We start from the raw sequence: 19,527 nt of genomic DNA on the forward strand, positions 1-19,527 counted from the left end.
ATAATATAGCATTTGCCGCTCCAATGCGTTCAAACGCATCTGTTCAATCTGTTCGCACTGCACGAAACACAATACATCAGATAGATCATTTGCTCTTTGAAGCAACATTTCACATACTTAAAAGAACTTACACCAATAACAAGAACTGCTTGTAATGAATTATACAATATTGTCGTGTGACTGACAGTTCCGACTGATTCCGTTTAGAGCCTGAAATGCTTTCGCGTTGGTTTGTGGATAAACCCAGACGGCTTGTCATTTTGGTCTGTCAACTTCTTTGTGTAATTGACGAGAAGAATTCGGATAAACTTTTCCGAGATCAGATGTGCTAAGCGTTTGGCGTGGCTCCTGTCAACACCTTCCGGGCAGCATAGGAGGGGAGAATCTTCAAGATGTGGCTCAACGATTAGTTGTAAGGTTTCAAGAATATTCGATCGTGGAAGATCCTTGAACGCCTTTTCAAAAAACGTCGAAATAATTTCCAAGAGAGCTAGATATTCTGGCTTTGGATAGTGAAGTTCACCATTCTCCTGGGCACGCAGAAGTTTGTAAAAGGGGCTGCTAGTCTTGTTCGTCGTCACAAGCATAACGCAAGCGTCACACCCAAGATCACTGATAAGTTTGGCAATATAGCCGCCTATGTACACCAAGCCTGAATAAGCAACAGACGCAGGCGGAGCTGGAAGATGTGCTCGCAGAGCTTTCAATTCTTCAACTAAATCTTGGGGAACAGAGGCGGCCGCTTCTTCAGCGTCTTCACCTTGATTAGTGGCTTCTTTCGATGGCAGTGCTTTTTTCTTTACAATGTGATCCAGAGCTGCTGTAACGGCTCTTGAGTCCAGCGCGTTGTTACCTCCGCACATAAAGCGCAATTTTCCGAACAATGCCTCGATAGGATCACTGTTGAGCTTTCTAGTAAGAACGTAGTTGACGCCTCTTCTCAGTAGAAATTGAGTTACCTCCACTGTGGATTTCGAGGTGAAAAGTAAGGAACTGTACGTTTCCTCTGTGAAGTTCCCAACGCTAGTGGCGATGGAACAGTCTTGAATATTCTTCACGTAGCTGCAAAACTCAGTTTGCAGCCACAGTAGTCGGCCATCGTCTTCCTTGGAGATGGGCATTTTGCAGTCACTTCCCTTGTATGTTGTGTCATGAATGTCGAACCATTTCTTCATCACTTTTATGAACTTAATCGTAGATGTTGCGTCCTTGAAAGCAAAGAGAATGGAACTGACTCACGAGTTCTGCTGGAGGTGCTCCAGAGCTGCGGTGACTTGGGGCAAAAACACCTGCACGGCGCGTAGCATGTTCATTTTCTCAAGGTTCGACGGATAAACGTGCTTTCGTGTTAGATTTCTGGCCAACTTTACCGTCATTTCCTTCTGGTGCTCATACAGTTTCTGCACAAATGCACCGCTGATGACGCCAGTGCCGCCTGTGAGCTCCCGTTCCAAAAATTGGCTGCGGACATTCTTGAAAACATGGCAAGGATCGAAGCTCAAAAAAATTACTCTTTCATCGTCCTGAGGATGCTTCACTATAGTCGACAACGAACCGTTCCCCATGTGCTTGAACATCGTTCTGTTGGCTGAGTAGTTATCCGTAACGATACGAATTACTACAAAGCCGCATTCCACAGCTGCAGAGACGACGTCCTTCGTCCACGCATACAAGTCTCTCCCGCTGAGTTGCTTTGTAAAGTAATATGAACATGGTATCTTGTACGAGCTGACCACTCCGTGAAGCACGAAACATAGCACTCGGTTGGCAAGCGTTTCGTTCTTGGTACGTGGCGCACCGTTTCCTGGCTTGTCTCTGATCCCAAAAACCACGTCGGACTTTCGATCATATATGCACTTTGGCTTTATTGCTGCTTCATCGATTATTAATGACGCCATGTGCTGTTTGTGGCTGAGAAGGGAAGCCTCCTGAATTAACCTTCCTTTCATGGCGTTACTCATTCCAGAAGAAGTTGAGCTGGGACCAACGTAGCGCTGAAGTGTGCACTTATGTGGCAGTGTCAGCAGAGTAGTACGCGCATGATCATAACCTTTCGGCGAAAGAAATCGCCATATGACGCACTCTCCGATTACTTCTTCGGGATAAGACTGGAATTTCTTCTGATATCCGTCGATTTGGTGAAGCAGGAAGACGGCCTTTTTCTCCACCCTTTCAGCGCCTGAAGCAATATTTTTAAGAGATGAGTAGCGCTTGTCGTCGCGATATGTGGATACCACCTTCCTTTCTGATTCTAGTTGCTGCTGTACTTTTGAGACCTTGGAGCGATAGTACGCTACCTGTGAACGAAGCCTCGCTGTAATTAAAAGGTATCGGCTAGCTCGCTGTGCATTGTTGTTTGTTGTTTGCGTGCATATAGTAGCCATCTGCTTGGTTTCACCTTCCGGCGACTCTAACAATGCATTCTCGCAATCTTTCGGCTCTGCCTTTCGTTTTGCTGGCTTCCTGGAAGGAGCAGTGTCTCTGACGTTTAGGGTCCTGCGTGCTTTCTTCGCACTGGGTGCTAGGTAAGAAGGATACCCTTCAAATACGGTTGGAACCACACCGGGAACCAGTTTTCTTATTTTAGAATCACTTACGTAGTCACTCGTCAAGAAATGCTTGCTGCATACTGTAGTCGAGGGTGATTTGTCATTAATGACGAGATTTTCCCGAGAAATGTTTTTTTTGCCATTTGGTGCACAGTTCCTGGTCAACTGGAAACTGGTGAAACGACACACCGGGAGTCTTTCCGGGCCGCGACTGACAAAACGGCACACAACAGTACACCATAGCCACACTATATATGAGCGAAGCTTCACTTCACAAGCTCGTGAGACGAGTATCCATGAGAAGTCTGACGCAGAAACTTACTGGGGAAGGTGTCCTTATCAGCATGGCGAGCGAAGCATGAGGCAGGCGTATTGATGGCACCACGTGGCAAGCCTTCCGTTCACACGTTTAAGCACAGAGACAAAACCAGCACGTGAAGAAATGCGCCCACGCGCACGGCGACTTGCTGCTCAAAACCGGCTCTGGTGCCCCCGCAGCAAGGGTTGGCTCGCTGCGCCCTCTCGCTGAGATCAGCGGTGGGGCAGCGCGGAAAAAAATGCATTGTCCCCTTGTCGCCTGCTCAGGCCGTAAGGAGAGAGCGAAAGCACGCGTCAAGGCTGGCCCTGGTAGAGCGTACATATTTCACACAGAATTCGATGAAAGTCGGAAGAAAAGGAATCATTCACATTAGGGGGTGGTAGAAAGCACCGATGATTATATCAACTGAATCACACTTAAAAGAAACCCATACACATTCAAGGAAAGAAGTAATGATTACGGGTACAGTCAATAAATCATCTTTTAACGTCAAAAGTACACCACCTCCTCTACAGTTTGGTCTATCGCATCGGAAGATATTAAACCAAGTTTTGCTGACAAAAATAGTGCTATCGGAAAAAACATCAGTGAGCCATGTTTCAGTGAGTGCTATTATTGATGTGGAGCATGAGTCAATCAACGAAGACAATTCAACACTTTTAGAAACAACACTTCTGATGTTAGTGTAAACAATAAGTAAGCAATAATGAATTATTATTACTATACAATTTCAAAGCTCAGTCACCAGTGTATTTCGAACAGTTCAAAATACACCTATACTCAAGGCAGATCGAATATTTAGGAGTCCGGGCAAGGCTCGTTAAACTGCGCAAATAATGACGCAGTGGCAGGCAAACTCCACCCACTACACGAAGGGTTTTTAAATGGCAGCATGCAATTTTTACAGCCCCTTTTTACCTTGGGGCATCTCAGGATTTCCCATTTTGGCATAGGAAACATACTTCTGGTACTCGTACCTAAATCACGTTCTCCATTGCATCAGGCCTGTCATTATAGTTGACAGACAGTCGTTGTGACCTCATAATTGAGGGCCACACACTGACCTGCAGCATGCAAAGTTAAGTGCAATAGCATGCGAAGCTAAAAATGCTACTGTAAATACATGGTCTGATATGTGGGGTTTAATGTTCCGAAGCTACACAACAAATTAGGTTTCTTTAACGTGCCCTGACATCATACAGCAGACATTTGCTTCTTGCCTCCACGAAAATGGGACCAGCAGCTAAACGCTGGGAAACAGGGCCTCTGAGACAAGTAAGACTCATGGTGTCTTCGACTGGTCGCCTAGATCCTCTGATCACAGATCGGTAGCAAATTCTGAGTCGGATGCACTGCAAAGCCGAATAGGCCTTATGCAAAACTGCTGCCATCTATCGAAGAAAAATGAAACCGACGGAACGCTGCCATGTTAGAGGATGACCATGGCCACTTTCTTCTCTGCTCTAGCTTAATACGAGTGTTGCGATTGCTTCCTTGCAGCAAGTGCTCGTCGAAAAGTTGTTTTCCTGGAAAATTCAGGATGCAGGATGAGTAGAAGATGACTTATTTGTCGTGCCAAAGTTTCCAAGCGGCTTTGCAGAGACGTATTATGCATCCAAAACACATGCGGAACGCCACCGGTAACGCAGCTACAATAACAGCTTTCTTATTAATTTGCTCCACGCAATGAAGACCATTGCCATGAAAGTTTTGCTGTGAAGAAGCAGTGAACGTCCAAGGTTTGACCACGAGCAAGCAAGCAAGCAGTTTATGTATAAAATTTTTTTCTTCTGATGCTTCTATGCGCGATGTCCATACTTGATTCAGGTTAAAACTACGGTACCCGTTGGAGGGATCCTGTCATGATCCGTATTCGTTTTAACACTGATGTCACACAGCACACGGCTCTCTCGAAATGAGAGTGCCATGGCCTGGTTCGAACCAGCGTCTTTTGGGTCCGCAGCCACACCATAAACACTGAGCCGCCGCCACTAAAAAGAAGTCACCACACATTGTTTACAATGTAACAAACTCCGCAATATCTTTTCATTCTACTTGATCACCGCACTACTGCTCACATTTCTGGCCAGTGTTGACAGGTGCGCTAGCAGAGCAAGAAATTCGTGCGGCCAACCAGCCGTGTCCCAGATGCGGCTTGCGATGCACTGTAGGATGAAACATCTACCTGCGAGCAAGCCTTCACTTCCCAAATAGCCACCTTTCCATGACTTTACCCGGAACAAGAATTAAGCATGAGAGGTCAAACACGTACGAGAGCAGAAATGATTTGACATCGTGTAGCGCAAACGTTTTGTGCGACAGGTGCCCAGTCTAACCACTTGCATTCGCCTGTGTTTCCGTCATCGGCCTTGCTAAAGCGAAACAAATTTTCAGACTGAAAACTAACCACGCGTGAAACCATTGAGCGGCAACCAAGGCTGCACCAAAACAGCGGACCATGATGACCCCTTGCGAGGCCGATATTTGCAGCACTTAAATTTACACTGAACCCCCCGTGAAACAAAACAGCGTTTCATGTTTTCGTGGCGCCTACAAAATGCTTTCATCCCAATGATTCTTGCGACCTAGTGATAAAGAAATGTGGCCACCGATGCTTGCCATGTGCTGCAACATTTGTGTCGCGGATGTTGATGACTGCAGACGAAAAACAGCCATGCGATTAAATCAAGTGCCCTTACATTTTTTCCCTGGGTGTCCTTGTGGCCCTTGTGTGCACAGCAAGGCACAGAGCACTATGTGGGCATCCTGAGTAGCCGCAACAAGCTCGAGCGCACGCAACGCCTGTACACAGATTCGTGTCGTGATATGGGAGGCTATCCTCTAACATGGCGGATTGCATGCAGCGGCCAATAGATGGCAGTGCATTTCGCATAAGGCCTACAGGCCAGGTACTTTCAAAGCGGTAATATGAATGAAGTAGACCCTGAAAGCCTTTGGCTGGGACCGACCCATAGCAATGTTCGGCGCATCATACCTCTTTGTCAACGCATTTCCATATTCCATCCTCAGCGCACTCGCCCACAACGAGGGGTCTGGTCGGCACCGCAACCTGACATTCAAGCTTGATTATTGTGGTCACCACTACAGTGAACTAGAAGTCACCACCAGAAAAGTTCGCTAGCAGACATTCACTATCAACCACGAAAACATTCCACTTTAGTCGTGCACACACAGGTTTTTTGCACTGCATGCATGCATGCATAAACACCAACGTTGCATTTGCACAGCACAAACGTAGCCGCAAAGACGTATCATCCAAAATGCAGGCGCAAATACATCATACAAGGCTCTTTGTGCTAAGCCTTTTTTGTACTTGCAAATTCCACTGGCGCATTCATCGACGTTAGGACAGCGTTGGTTACTGCTGCAATGCACCGTGAAGAAATGTTCCGAGGCTCAACATACTGATCAATTTCATTGGATTGAAGCTAATGCGGAACTTCAACAGATCATCAAAACACTGTCACATAGCCGCTTCACCATCCGAAACAGAGGGACTGGCGCCTGTTGCGTCGTACCACCGGCGAGCCAGCGATGCGAGATTGGTAAGTATACTCACGGGACCCAGAGCGCCCGGTCGCTCCGAATTCCTTTTCGGAGCGTGTGAGAGCGCTTTGCACTGGAGGCCGGCGCTCCAAAAGAACCAGCTGAATACAAAAAGAGTGTCTGGTATCGACCAGCGGAATAGGAGGACTCGTGTCAGAACAAGCGACCAGCCGGAGACACCATCATTCTCTCTCACTGACCAGTAAAGGGCTGAACCTTTCCCCACCACTTTGCCATTCCCGCAGGCCTGCCAATGAGCTTGCTTTAATGACCTCAAATGCATGTACTCTGTCACCATGACAACTGTTAAGATGCCGCAATGCAGCCCCCATAACTTGTGGCCACATAGCATGTGGTGTACAATCGCAGAAAGAAGAATATTGTGATGACCCCCATAATGCGCAGGTCCACACGGGACGGAGAGGCAAAGAGACACCGTATGGCTCAGTTTAAACAAACAGGTATATTCAATAATTACACATGATTAAGGTTATACATCAGAGGCTGGGGCGTCCGAGCTTACGTGCCGACGACTTCATGGGGGCGATGGAGTGGCTCCGGAGTTGGGCTCGAGCGGTTGCTGGCAGAAGCTGCACGCCGACGGGCTTCGGCGCTGAAGGCCCTCTTGGCGAACGATGTCGTCCTGAGCGTGCTTGCAGTAGAATTTCAATAGTCGTCCGTTTCTTCGAGGATGGTTCACAAACCCTTCCTCTAGTGTCGTTCGGCTTGGAAGATGAACAGGAGGCGAGCTTGTAGATGATGACAGCAGAGCATAATTTTACAACAGAACAAACTTTGCACTTCTTTACTCATCGACCGGGCAGGTTAGTGCCTAAGTAGCATCACATTACATGCTAAGCATGGAGCCCCAGCTCAGACTGGACTGCATCCGTTTACATGTGCTTTTAAGCACTTGATTAACAAAGGACTAAGGGCGGTCATTTCCAGTGGCCCGCCCAAAGCATCAATTCTCCAATCCAAAATAACATGCGAGATGGGGACCACCCCTTTGGGTTGGGCTTAGCCTCGAACCCAGAGTCTGTTAACAATACAAACTAAATAAACAACAAAAACGCCACCACTCTCTCTCAAGTGAGAGTATACACAGGCTCTCTCTTCGGAGCTAATTCACTAGCGCCTGTCTTTCCACATTCTTGGCGAGTACTGCCTGTCCGCCATGACAGGTGTCCGTCGCGGCCCTTCTGGGAAGCTGTGGGTGCCTTCCCGGCGATAGCCCACGACAAAGGGGGGGGAGGGAAAGAATGTCGTCTTCGCGGTATCGCATAGCGTCGGCTGTGGTACGGCGCGCTCTGGCCCGCTGACAGCTCCCTTGTCCTGGAATGTAACCGGAAATTGGGGAGGATAAAGCCTGTATCCCCGGGGCGGCGGCGGGTCCGGTTTTTCTGGTCGTCACTCAAAGAGCATGGCTGGGTAATTGATGATGCCGCTGTCACGGGTCTCCGTCTACGCCGCGCCATCGAACGTGGATCCTCGTAGCACACACGGAATGTCACACTCGCTCACCCTCCAGAAGAATGTTCTCCGAACATTTGAGTCCACACAGCTCTCCTTGTCTTTCTGAATCGCCTCGCACAGTGCGTCCAACAAAACACTTTTCGCTGCACTCAACACCACTGCACAACACCATATGCCTCCGCTGTCAATACTGGCGTCTCCAGGGGCAGCACTGATCTTCTTTTACAGATAAACATGAAACTCAGCACCCAAGCCTCTCCTTTCTAGTCCAAACTGGACGAAATAAATTTACCACAGTTACAAAGGAGCTCCCACTTCTAGCACGATCACGGCACAGACAAAAATATAGATAACGAAAGGAAGTAGGGCAGGTTCTGCATGCGCTCCGCATGCTCTCCTGTGCAGGTGTTACTTAATGACAGAAAGGTTTAACTACCAACTCCGATAACTTAACACATATGCACATAGCAATGTTATGAGCTGCGGCATTACACAATTCTAACCAGTTCACAACTCCGCTCTGTTTACGCCATTAGTCCGACTTAGCTTTCCGATTTCACAGCGGATATCGGCCTTCATGAGTCATACTAAGTAAGTCTGTGCCCCTTTGTCTGCTTTGGGACTCGCGAGGGCTCGTGGCAGGAGCCTCTCCTGGCGTTATCTGCGCGGCAACCTCGCGCGCTTCTTCTTCTAGCAATGCATGAAGTAAATCCGGTGGCATTCCGGCCGTCACCTCGGGCGCCTGCCGAACAAATGCAGGAGAGGGCGTTTCTTGCGAACTATCTGCGCGCTCCGCTTCACTTCTGTCCCCATCAAAATCCGCGCTTTCCCTTTCCTCATTTCGTGAATACTGAACTGGTGCCGACTTGAGGCGATTTGTGTGTATCCTTATCAAACGCCGGTTCACGTCTCGGACTCTGAAGTTTACCGGAGAAAGCTTCTCGACAACCTCGCACGGTCCTCTCCACTTCGTCTGGAACTTACGAGCTAGCCCAATCTGCCTTTGGCAGTTTTCAATGTACACGCTGTCCCCCACATTAAACGGCGCGTCTCTAGCACTGCGATCGTGCACCTCCTTCCTGCGCTTCGCCGCTTTCTTTAAGGCCTCCTTTGCGATGTCCCTCGCCACTTGCAAGCGCGATTCTAGCTCCACCTTATAGTCGTCCAGTGAAGCGTATGGGACACGACGGGGGCCCTCTGGCACTTCACTAGGCTGGTCCGGGTCTCGGCCGTAGAGAAGAAAGAATGGCGATTCGCCCGTGCTCTCGTGTGCTGCGGAATTGTAAGCAAACATTGCATACGGGAGCCACAAGTCCCAGTCCCGCTGGTCGCGCGAAACAAAATGCGACAGGAACCCGGCCACGGTTTGGTTCAGTCGCTCCACCGCGCCGTTGCAAGCCGGATGGTACGGTGTTGTCTGCTTCTTAGCGATCTTAAGCAGCTCGCAAACTCTCCTCATTAGCTGCGACACGAAGTTCGTTCCCCGATCTGTCAAGAGTTGCCTCGGGGGTCCATGTCGGAGCACGATCTGTTCGACAAATGCTCTTGCAACCGTGTCTGCCTTCTGATCTGGGAGTGCTACCGCTTCCGCGTATTTCGAAAGGTGATCGACAAATACTAAAATGTACTTGTTTCCGGAAGTGGTCGTGGGCAATGGGCCCATTATGTCCATACCTGTCCGCTCGAAGGGAGCCGAAACCTCAGGGAACGGCTGAATTGGAGCTGGTCTTCGTCCCTTGGGTGTTTTTCTTTCGAGACAGGAATGACACTTCGCACAGTAGTCTTTAACATCCTGTCGCATGCCACTCCAAAAGTACAAACGCTCCACACGCCTGCGTGTCTTTGCTACGCCAAAATGACCGGCGCATGGCGCATCGTGAAACGCGCGAAGAACCCTTTCTGTCCACGACCGAGGTATGACGACTCTCTCCCAAGCGGTTTTCTCCGGTCTCCCTTTCCTGGTTGGCCTCGTGCACCGACACAGGGTGCCGTCTTTGCCAATGAAATAACCTAGCTGTTCGGGGTGAGACGGTGCGTCCTCTAAGCTTTCGATTATTCGCTTCAGGTCCGGATCTTTGCACTGCTCAGTGCGTAATTCGGCGGGGTCGATTACGGGGACAAACTCATCTATAGCTGCCACGGCAGCTGTGCGGCTGAGTGCATCAGCATTCAGATGCGTCTTTCCTGACTTGTGCTCAACTTCAAAGCAGTATTCCTGCAGGTGTAGATTCCATCTAGCGAGTCGCGAGCTAGGGTCCCTGACACTCATCACCCATTTCAGAGGATGGCAGTCTGTGACTAGCTTGAATTTGCGGCCGTAAAGGTAGCATCTGAAGTGCTTTACTGCCCAGACAACGGCGAGGCACTCCCTTTCTGTAGCTCCGTACTTTTGCTCTGTGGGGCTCAGCTGTCGGCTAGCAAAAGCAACGGGATGTTCTTTGCCCTCGATAACCTGAGATAGCACGGCACCCACTGCGAACTTTGACGCATCTGTGGCCATAGCGAAGGGCAAATTAAAATCCGGGTGGCGCAACAGCGGTGCACTCATTAGCTTCCTTTTCAGGGCCCCAAAAGCATTCTCCGCGTTTTCGTCCCAGCGAAAGGCGACATTTTTGGCTGTTAAGGCGGTGAGCGGCTTAGCGAGCTTGGCGAACTCCTCTATGTGCCTTCGGTAGTAACCGATCAGGCCGAGAAACTGCCGGACCTGGCGGACGCTAGTCGGGGATGGAAAATCCGAGACACACCTTAGTTTCTCAGGGTCCGGTCGCACGCCGTCAGCTGAAACAACGTGCCCGAGGTATTTCACCTCGTTTTTGAGGAATTGGCACTTAGAGGGCTTCAGTTTGAGACCCGCTGCTCTTAGTCGCACCAAAACCTGCTCAATATCGCGCAAATGGTTATCAAAACTGCCACTGTATATGATAATGTCATCCATATACACGAAGCACAGCCTCCCCAGAAGACCTGCCAGGATAACATCAGCGGTTCTCTGCCAGACAGCAGGGCTGTTGGCCAGACCCATCGGCATTCTTTTCCATTCATAGTGCCCTGAGGGCGTGTTGAATGCCATTTTCTCGGCATCTGCCGGATCCATTGCTATCTGCCAGAATCCCGCCGCCATGTCCACTACCGTGAAGTACCTGGCAGAGCCCAGCTGAGAAAGCGTCTCCTGTATATTGGGGATGGGGTATGGATCGATGCGAGTTACGGCATTTAGTTTGCGGTAGTCCACTACCAATCGATACGAGCCATCTGGCTTTTCCACCAATAGTGCTGGTGCTCCCCAGGGTGACTTTGAGTGTTCGACAATGCCGCGATCAATCAGGTCCTGCACCTGCCGCTCCATCTCCTCACGTTGGGAGTAAGGAATCCTGTACGCACGCTGGTAAACGGGCGATGAAGTGCCGGTTTCTATCCTGTGCTTTATAACGCCACAGCAGCCCAAATCCAGGTTGGACGCGGCGAATACCTCCGAGTAGTCGTTCAGCAAACCAGCAAGAGCCTCCCTCTCCCTGGATTTTACGTGAGAAAGATCGAACGACACCTTTGGAGCAGCCGAAGGACTAGCATGCTCTACAGTTGCGAGTACCGTATCGGTGGGCTCACGTTGCTCTATCGCAGAGGTGAAGAAAGCCAATGTTTTGTTCTTGGGAAGGCTCAGTGGCTGCTGGCTACAGTTAACCACCCGTAGGGGCACTCTGTGGGCGTCATTAACTGTCACGAGGCACGCGGCTGCCTTCAGGCCATTGCTGAGAGAGTCGACCGGCTCAAGCACTCCCACGGCGCCGCTCTCTACATCTGAAGGCACAAACGCGTACAAAATGTGCTCCGACCAAGGAAGGACGACCGCCTCCTCGACCAGCCGGACGGCAACCCGCGAATATACCTTCTCCAATGATCCCACTGTTTGACGGGTGTCAATATCAGTAATGCGAATCTCAGCCCCTCTCCTGTTCAAAAACGGAACTTTTGAGCCGCCCGCATTAACCTCTTCCTCAGAGAATGAGACTACTACCTTCCCTTTTCTCAAAAAATCCTGCCCTAATATACCTGACACTCCGTTTGGCAGAGACACCGTGTCCGGGCATACGTAGCAGGGGTGCTCCAATGCAATTCCGCCGAGAGAGAAGTGTAACCGGTAGAGTCCACTTATGCCAAGAGGATCCCCCGTTATGCCTACAAATTTGGTTGCCATACCACCAGACGCTTCCAACACCTCGCGGTCCCCCTTCCTTCGAAGCGTGTTAAAACTGCTCTCCTTAAGCAATGTCACCTTTGACCCCGTATCTATCAACAATTCCATACAACAACCATTTAACTTGCAACGCACAACAGGGCATGCCTCGTCGGCCACACAAACTACCACCACCTCATCATCTACTGCTCCCTCCCCACGCTCCTCAGGCTGGGGAGGACTAACTAGTTTTTTGACTCGGTATCTGGAGCCCCTCTGTAGGCTTGCTTAGGGCGTGTCTCGCCTGCTTCTCTTTGTGGCTCCCCACGGCGCACGTTTTGGCAGAACCTGGCGATGTGTCCGCGACCCTGGCAAGCGAAGCATACGATTTCTTCAAAATCTCGCATACCGCGCCTGTAGCTTTGTGGCGGTCTCCGGTTTCCAGCGAATGGGCGCTGTTGAGCGCGCGCTTCAACCTAGCATTCTACCTGCTGAGATAGCAGCTGTTCTAAGCGATCTAACCGCTCTGTCAAGAGAGCAACCTCAGGGTTGAGCACCGCTCTCTCTATGACGCGTACTCTCGCTGCGGCTGTCGTTAACGCCTCATTTTGTTCCTCATCCAATGCGGCCTCCACGGCTTGGTCGAAATTGCTCGGCTTGCGCGAGAGCACGAACCGGCGCACGGGGTCTTGCAGACCAGCCACGAACAAAGCGGTCATTTCCTCTTTAAGTATATCCTCCGCGTATTTCTTCTTAAGCTGGTCTCCTTCCTCCTCCCTGCTTAACGTATCGCGCGCTAAGCGCTGAAGCCGCGACGCAAACGTTCGCACGTCCTCCCCTACCATCTGTCCGGCGTCACGGAACCTCTGTACTCGCACGTGACGTGGTTCAGTGTCAAAATGCTCAAACGCGAGCTTCTTAAATTCCGCAAATGATTTTGTGGATTTTACTTTTTCGTCTCGCCATGCAAAATCATGAGCAGCTCCTGCCATCCTACACCTCGCCATTCCCAGCATTTGAGCATCGGACCATCCCCCCATTTTCCCAATCTCTTCTAGCATGGAAAAGAAATCGCAGATTGGAACCCCTGTCTTATCTCCTGTAAACGTCGGAATGACGCTTCCTAATGCCAGCATGCTTGCTCCGAGCGACGGCTGTGGAGTGGGAGCTCCCTCAGATAAAGACATTTTTTTTTTTTTTTTTCAAGCCCTCCGGTGCCTCAAGCCTCTCAAATGGGGGTAAAAGTCCCACAATCAGTCCCGTGATTCCCTTTTGATTACAATTTTGAAGTCATGAATGTCGCAGCATTCAGAGGACATTTGCTTTTGAGACCCCACTTCTGACACCAGTGTGATGACCCCCATAATGCGCAGGTCCACACGGGACGGAGAGGCAAAGAGACACCGTATGGCTCAGTTTAAACAAACAGGTATATTCAATAATTACACATGATTAAGGTTATACATCAGAGGCTGGGGCGTCCGAGCTTACGTGCCGACGACTTCATGGGGGCGATGGAGTGGCTCCGGAGTTGGGCTCGAGCGGTTGCTGGCAGAAGCTGCACGCCGACGGGCTTCGGCGCTGAAGGCCCTCTTGGCGAACGATGTCGTCCTGAGCGTGCTTGCAGTAGAATTTCAATAGTCGTCCGTTTCTTCGAGGATGGTTCACAAACCCTTCCTCTAGTGTCGTTCGGCTTGGAAGATGAACAGGAGGCGAGCTTGTAGATGATGACAGCAGAGCATAATTTTACAACAGAACAAACTTTGCACTTCTTTACTCATTGACCGGGCAGGTTAGTGCCTAAGTAGCATCACATTACATGCTAAGCATGGAGCCCCAGCTCAGACTGGACTGCATCCGTTTACATGTGCTTTTAAGCACTTGATTAACAAAGGACTAAGGGCGGTCATTTCCAGTGGCCCGCCCAAAGCATCAATTCTCCAATCCAAAATAACATGCGAGATGGGGACCACCCCTTTGGGTTGGGCTTAGCCTCGAACCCAGAGTCTGTTAACAATACAAACTAAATAAACAACAAAAACGCCACCACTCTCTCTCAAGTGAGAGTATACACAGGCTCTCTCTTCGGAGCTAATTCACTAGCGCCTGTCTTTCCACATTCTTGGCGAGTACTGCCTGTCCGCCATGACAGGTGTCCGTCGCGGCCCTTCTGGGAAGCTGTGGGTGCCTTCCCGGCGATAGCCCACGACAAAGGGGGGGGAGGGAAAGAATGTCGTCTTCGCGGTATCGCATAGCGTCGGCTGTGGTACGGCGCGCTCTGGCCCGCTGACAGCTCCCTTGTCCTGGAATGTAACCGGAAATTGGGGAGGATAAAGCCTGTTTCCCCGGGGCGGCGGCGGGTCCGGTTTTTCTGGTCGTCACTCAAAGAGCATGGCTGGGTAATTGATGATGCCGCTGTCACGGGTCTCCGTCTACGCCGCGCCGTCGAACGTGGATCCTCGTAGCACACACGGAATGTCACAATATGGACCACTCTCTGACTTTGTCTTCAGACGCACCTTGTGAAAAGTAATGCATGTTAAAGCATATGCAAGTGATATTTACCTTTTCCCTTGCACATAAACGCAATAAACATTGGGCACTTCTACAGAAGAGTTTAAAAGCGGAAGCGCAGTTCATATTATTCTGCCCGCGACTGTACAGGCACGGACAAAAGTAAACGGAGCGCACCGCACAAGACAGAACTGCACGTCAGCGCCGCCTAGCCGATCCAGACGAAAGCTCAAGATCGCCACGCGCATGTGCAGGGCCCCAACAGGCGCGACCCTCTCATTGCTCTGCTTGCCTTGCATTCGGCAGGCGTCAGTGTCGCACTGATGATGATTATGGTCGTATGGTTGTGCCCTTTGTAGCGACAGGGCATTTTGGAACGCAGGCCGCTGCCTTGATGCCGCAGAGACCACGGGGGCGACGCTACCATAGTACCGTTTCTTGCAAGACAGCTGCAGGTGCGTTTGCATGGCAAATAACCCGTGTCCTTCAAACTTTTGTTGGCTCTAGGGATTCATTTTCGTCTCGCTATCGACCAAATATACTCAAAACACTCAATCTACCGCTGCAATTTCGGGTTCTTTCAATATACTTGTAGTTGCCGCTGATTTTTGCCTTGCTCCTACGTGGCACCGATGCAGCGGCAAAGCATGCGCCCTGTGTGTCTGTTCTACAACACATTGCTCCTGCATTGAAACCTGGCCTAGGTGTCAGCTTAAAATAAGATGAAAACAGTGCTCCTGGCACTTTTTGCAACGCGATCCAGCTTTGCAAGAACAGTGACTGCTTCCAAAGGTGCTGGATGCTGCTGCTGGGTTGACACGCCTATATTGTAATACCGATGTCAATATGTAGTTAAGTAATATAGCTCGAGGAGAGGAGTTACGATCGCTGGCCGGTGTCTGTCGTGGCTCATTTTCTGATTAGTGGGCGCACACGGGTACTTACATGCCGAATTTCACACGCGCGTCATGCAACAGTGACGCACCACTGCCGCTGCATTCACGTATGTGAGACAGCGGCTGCTTGTAGTCATCTGAAGGTTCACGCAAAGCGATTACCTCAGCTCTGCTCTGCACATGACAGCGCGCTGTGTTGGTGGCAATAAGAGCAGGTTCCAGTACAGGGAGTGTGCTTCGCAGGAGACAGGCAGGGTGCATGCACTGGTGCTGCGTGGGCGGCGCCTTGCAAGGTCAACGCAAATAATCAGTGATAACTGTAGGAAATTAACACAAAACTGCAGCACTACGCCGAGTGTTTTGAGCGCGTTTGGTTGCTAGCGAGACAGATGATTCCCAGCGGCAGCAAAATTTCGAAACACGCAGGTCATTTGCGGCGTAAGCATGCCTCCAGCAGTCTCACACGAAGCGGCTTAATGGTAGAGCCGTCCCCGCGCTATCTTCATTATGAAGACAGCGGTCTGCGCATTCCGAAATGCTTGCTAGCTGCACAGGGAGCGACCATCCTATCATGATTATCATCAGCACGACACTGGCGCCGGCCAAATGCGAGGCAAGCGGAGCAATGAGAGGGTCACACCGGTAGGGGGCCTGCACATGCGCGTGGCAATTTTCAGCTTTCGTCTGGTTCAGCTAGGCAGCACTGACATGCAGTTCTTTAGGGCACTGTGGAATTACAATAGGTACGAAGTGGTAAGAGGGATCTGGAAAGAGGTGATGGTTCCTAGCCTGACATTCGATAATGCGGTCCTGTGCATGAGACCAGATGTTCAAGCAAGGTTAGAAATTAAAAAAACACGGCGTTGGGAGGCAAGCTTTGGGAGCACATGGCAATACACCAAATCAGGGGGTACAGGGTGATATGGGATGGGCGTCCTTCGAGAGCAGAGAAGCTAGCAGTAAGATAGCATTTGAGGAGCGATTGAGAAAATGGGGGAAAATCAGTGGGCTAGGGAAGTTTTCTGATAACTGTATATAAGGAATGTTGATACGAAATGGAGAAAGGGAACTAGGAAATTGACAAGCAAATATCTGGACAGCAGTAAGGGGGCAAATCAGCAATTATCGGTTAAGAAAAAGGTTAAAGAAACAGAGAGAGCTCTGTGGAAAACAGGTATGCTGACGAAATCGGCACTGGGAACATACCGGACCTTTAAACAGGAAATTGTCAAAGAAAATATCTATGATAATTGTAAGGGAAGCTCTTTGTTGTATGAGGCCGGACTGGAGTTTTGCGGACTAAGACGTATGAGTCAGGTACCACGAGAATGACACGTTGTGCGTTGCGTGCGGAGAGGAGGAGGAAACGGCTGAACCCTTCATACTTTTCTGTAAAGGGTTTCACCCTACAGTGGAAAGCAGCGGGGCTGATTTATCCAAGACATTAGGGTTTAGGGAGGGTGAAGGGAAAATAGATTTTAAGCGGGTAGAAGTAACCAAGCGAAGGTTATCTGATTAATGGCTAAAATCAAGACAAGAGTAAAATTTCATAGGTCATGGCTAGGCGGCTTGAGCCACCGCCCGATTTAAAGGATTCAGCCTTATTCATCCATCCATTCTTGTGCGGCGTGCTCCGTTTACTTCAGTCCGCGCCTGTACATACCTGAGCAAAGCATGCTGTCAGGCAAGTTGGTTCATAACTGTTGGTAAAAGAGGCGCAATACACTCTTTTCACATCGTAAATTGTGCGTTTAATGAGCGCATTCAACGTATGCTTAGCCAAACAATAAAGGCCACAGTAGCTGCATGTACACCATGCCTTACCAACTCCGCATTGGCAGAAAAAGAAAAAGCGGTCAACATACAAGTGGTCACCACTCAGCTGTGCCCTCTACAAACCTCTATTTTATGCTCACCCATCATACATGCGCATGCGTACTGAAACCGCAATGATATCATCATGACGTGCATTTTTGTCTGAAGCAGCTTTTGCTGGCCGTAAAGAAAAAACGGTCGTGCTACTGAAGCAATGCCACCACCATGCATCACCACATATGCCATTGTTCCTAAGCTCAGCCTACCAGTTCGTGTCAGATGACAAGAACAGCCTTGTGTGTGGCGTGTGGAAGGAAGGCCATGCGGATCCGCAACAACTCACCCGAGCTGGTCGAGGCGGTCGGCGGCACCAGGTGCTGGATGAGCAGGACGTCGCCCTCCTTGATGGCGTGCGCCCGCAGCGTGCGCTTCTCGTCCAGCAGGGGCCGGCCCTCGTGCATGAGCACCATTTCGCGGGCGGGCACGCCGGACTCAAACTCGCACAGCGCCTTGAGCCCCTCGAGCTCCATCTCGGCCCCCACATCGAGCATGTACAGCTCCCCCGACAGCGTCGTCACTGTCAGCTTCATCGCCACGCCAGCGAGGAACACACGGCCACCACCACGGAACGCGGCGGCTCACTCATGTCGATGACCCTGACACCGCCGACACGTGTTGTTCTAAGGCTCTGGTTGTTTAATAAACAACTGAGAAAGCGTTGCATTACTAAATGATAACGGCAGAGGAAAATAATGCAAAAAGTCACTAATTAATGTACTTGGTTTGAGCAGCAAGGAAGCGCTGTTAAAAGCATTGGCAATAGTCAAATAATCAAATGAGCAAATTACGGAGATTCGACCAACATAAAATTCTTCAGAGTCCACAGCTCCGGTTGCACATAGGCTGGCAACGCAGGCAATGAAAATGCCGAAGTGGAAGTTATTGATGAATATAAAATTCTTTATTTTTAGACGAAGACAAAAAGCATGGAGGAAAAAAAAACTTAGGAGGGAAGGCGACGCCAAGCGGCCAGCCTCCGCTAAAGCCCCTCTATTGTCGCTACCGCCGTTTTCTGAAGAAAACGGAGGGGCTAATACCCCTCTCACACTAGCAAATTTAATGTCATTCCAATCGAATGTCATTCGGTGCTACACGGTAAAAAATGTCATTCGAAAATGATGGCAGTGACGATCAGTGAAAAAAAAAATAGTACAATTCAAACACATCAACACGCATAAAATATGTTACAAATTGTTGTGTAGTGGTTTAAGAGCGAGTGAGAACATTTCTGTGCAATATTATAAGCTTAAAATAATATTTCTGGCCATTCTGCGGCACTTCAGCCATTAAAAGCCAAGCCAAGTACAAAGTCAACCACAAATCCGAAAAATGTAAACAAACAAAATGGCTGACACGGTGGCGCGCGGCGACGCGTGGAGCGTGGAAATGACTTCTGAAAGGTGAAGTGCACAGTGACATCTTTAAGTACAGTATTGTGCGTTTTTATCGCTGACACTTTCAAAAATTTCCCCGCCTCAACCGCTGGCTCGTTTGCGGTGAAACTGCACACAGAGCTTGCGTATTATGGTAACTTATGTATCGTAGCAAGTTTGACAATGGTACTTACTTAGTTCAGGCGCACATGATGCGAAAACGTAAGCGTCTACGAGAGATCGGCGAGCCAAAACCCGCAGACGACGCTTTTCGCTGAGAACCGGCAGTGGCGCCATCTGTTTTGGGCAGTGGAAACCGTCATGACAAGGCCGCCGAGGCGAGCATTGCAAACAATATTCGTTAAAAGGTAAAGCCTCGTTAAATCATTTGTTCTGATATTTTTCCGCTTAATTAGTCGAAAATGTTGTAAGCGCTTCAGTAGAAGCAGACGAAACTACAGGAACGGCATATTCAAACGGCCCGCGCTCCTTGCAACGCTCTCCTCGACGGCCTTAACGTGACGCTTTGCGCTACCGCAAACAGATGGCGCCACTGCCGCCCTTCAGCGAAAAAGCGTCGTCTGCGGGTTTTGGTTGCCGATTTCTACGTAGACGATTATGTTTTCGCATCATGCACGGCTCAACTAAGTAAGTACCGTTGTCAAACTTCCTACGATACAAAAGTTACCATAATACGCAAGCTCTGTGTGCAGTTTCACCGCAAACGAGCCAGCGGTTGAGGCGGGGAAACTTTTGAAAGTGTCAGCGATAAAAACGCACAATA

At 49.8% G+C, this 19,527-nt stretch overlaps 1 protein-coding gene across 4 annotated transcripts in view; it reads right to left on the reverse strand.

Annotated features, from left to right (window-relative positions):
* The window catches only part of rngo (DNA damage inducible 1 homolog rngo), a 156,254-nt gene extending 138,058 nt beyond the window's left edge, over positions 1–18,196 (reverse strand). Inside the window, exon 1 of one of the 4 annotated variants that reach the window (XM_077655733.1) lies at positions 17,654–18,177. In XM_077655733.1, coding sequence (XP_077511859.1) covers positions 17,654–17,900 — 247 coding nt within the window. In that variant the 5' untranslated portion in view covers positions 17,901–18,177. Of the gene's footprint in view, positions 1–17,653 lie in introns of all 4 variants that reach the window. The other 3 variants (XM_077655734.1, XM_077655736.1, XM_077655735.1) reach the window with 3 other exon arrangements.
* Between the last annotated feature and the right edge of the window lie 1,331 nt (positions 18,197–19,527).

This window comes from Amblyomma americanum, chromosome 2, assembly GCF_052857255.1.
Source record: "Amblyomma americanum isolate KBUSLIRL-KWMA chromosome 2, ASM5285725v1, whole genome shotgun sequence".
Classification (NCBI taxonomy): domain Eukaryota; kingdom Metazoa; phylum Arthropoda; class Arachnida; order Ixodida; family Ixodidae; genus Amblyomma; species Amblyomma americanum.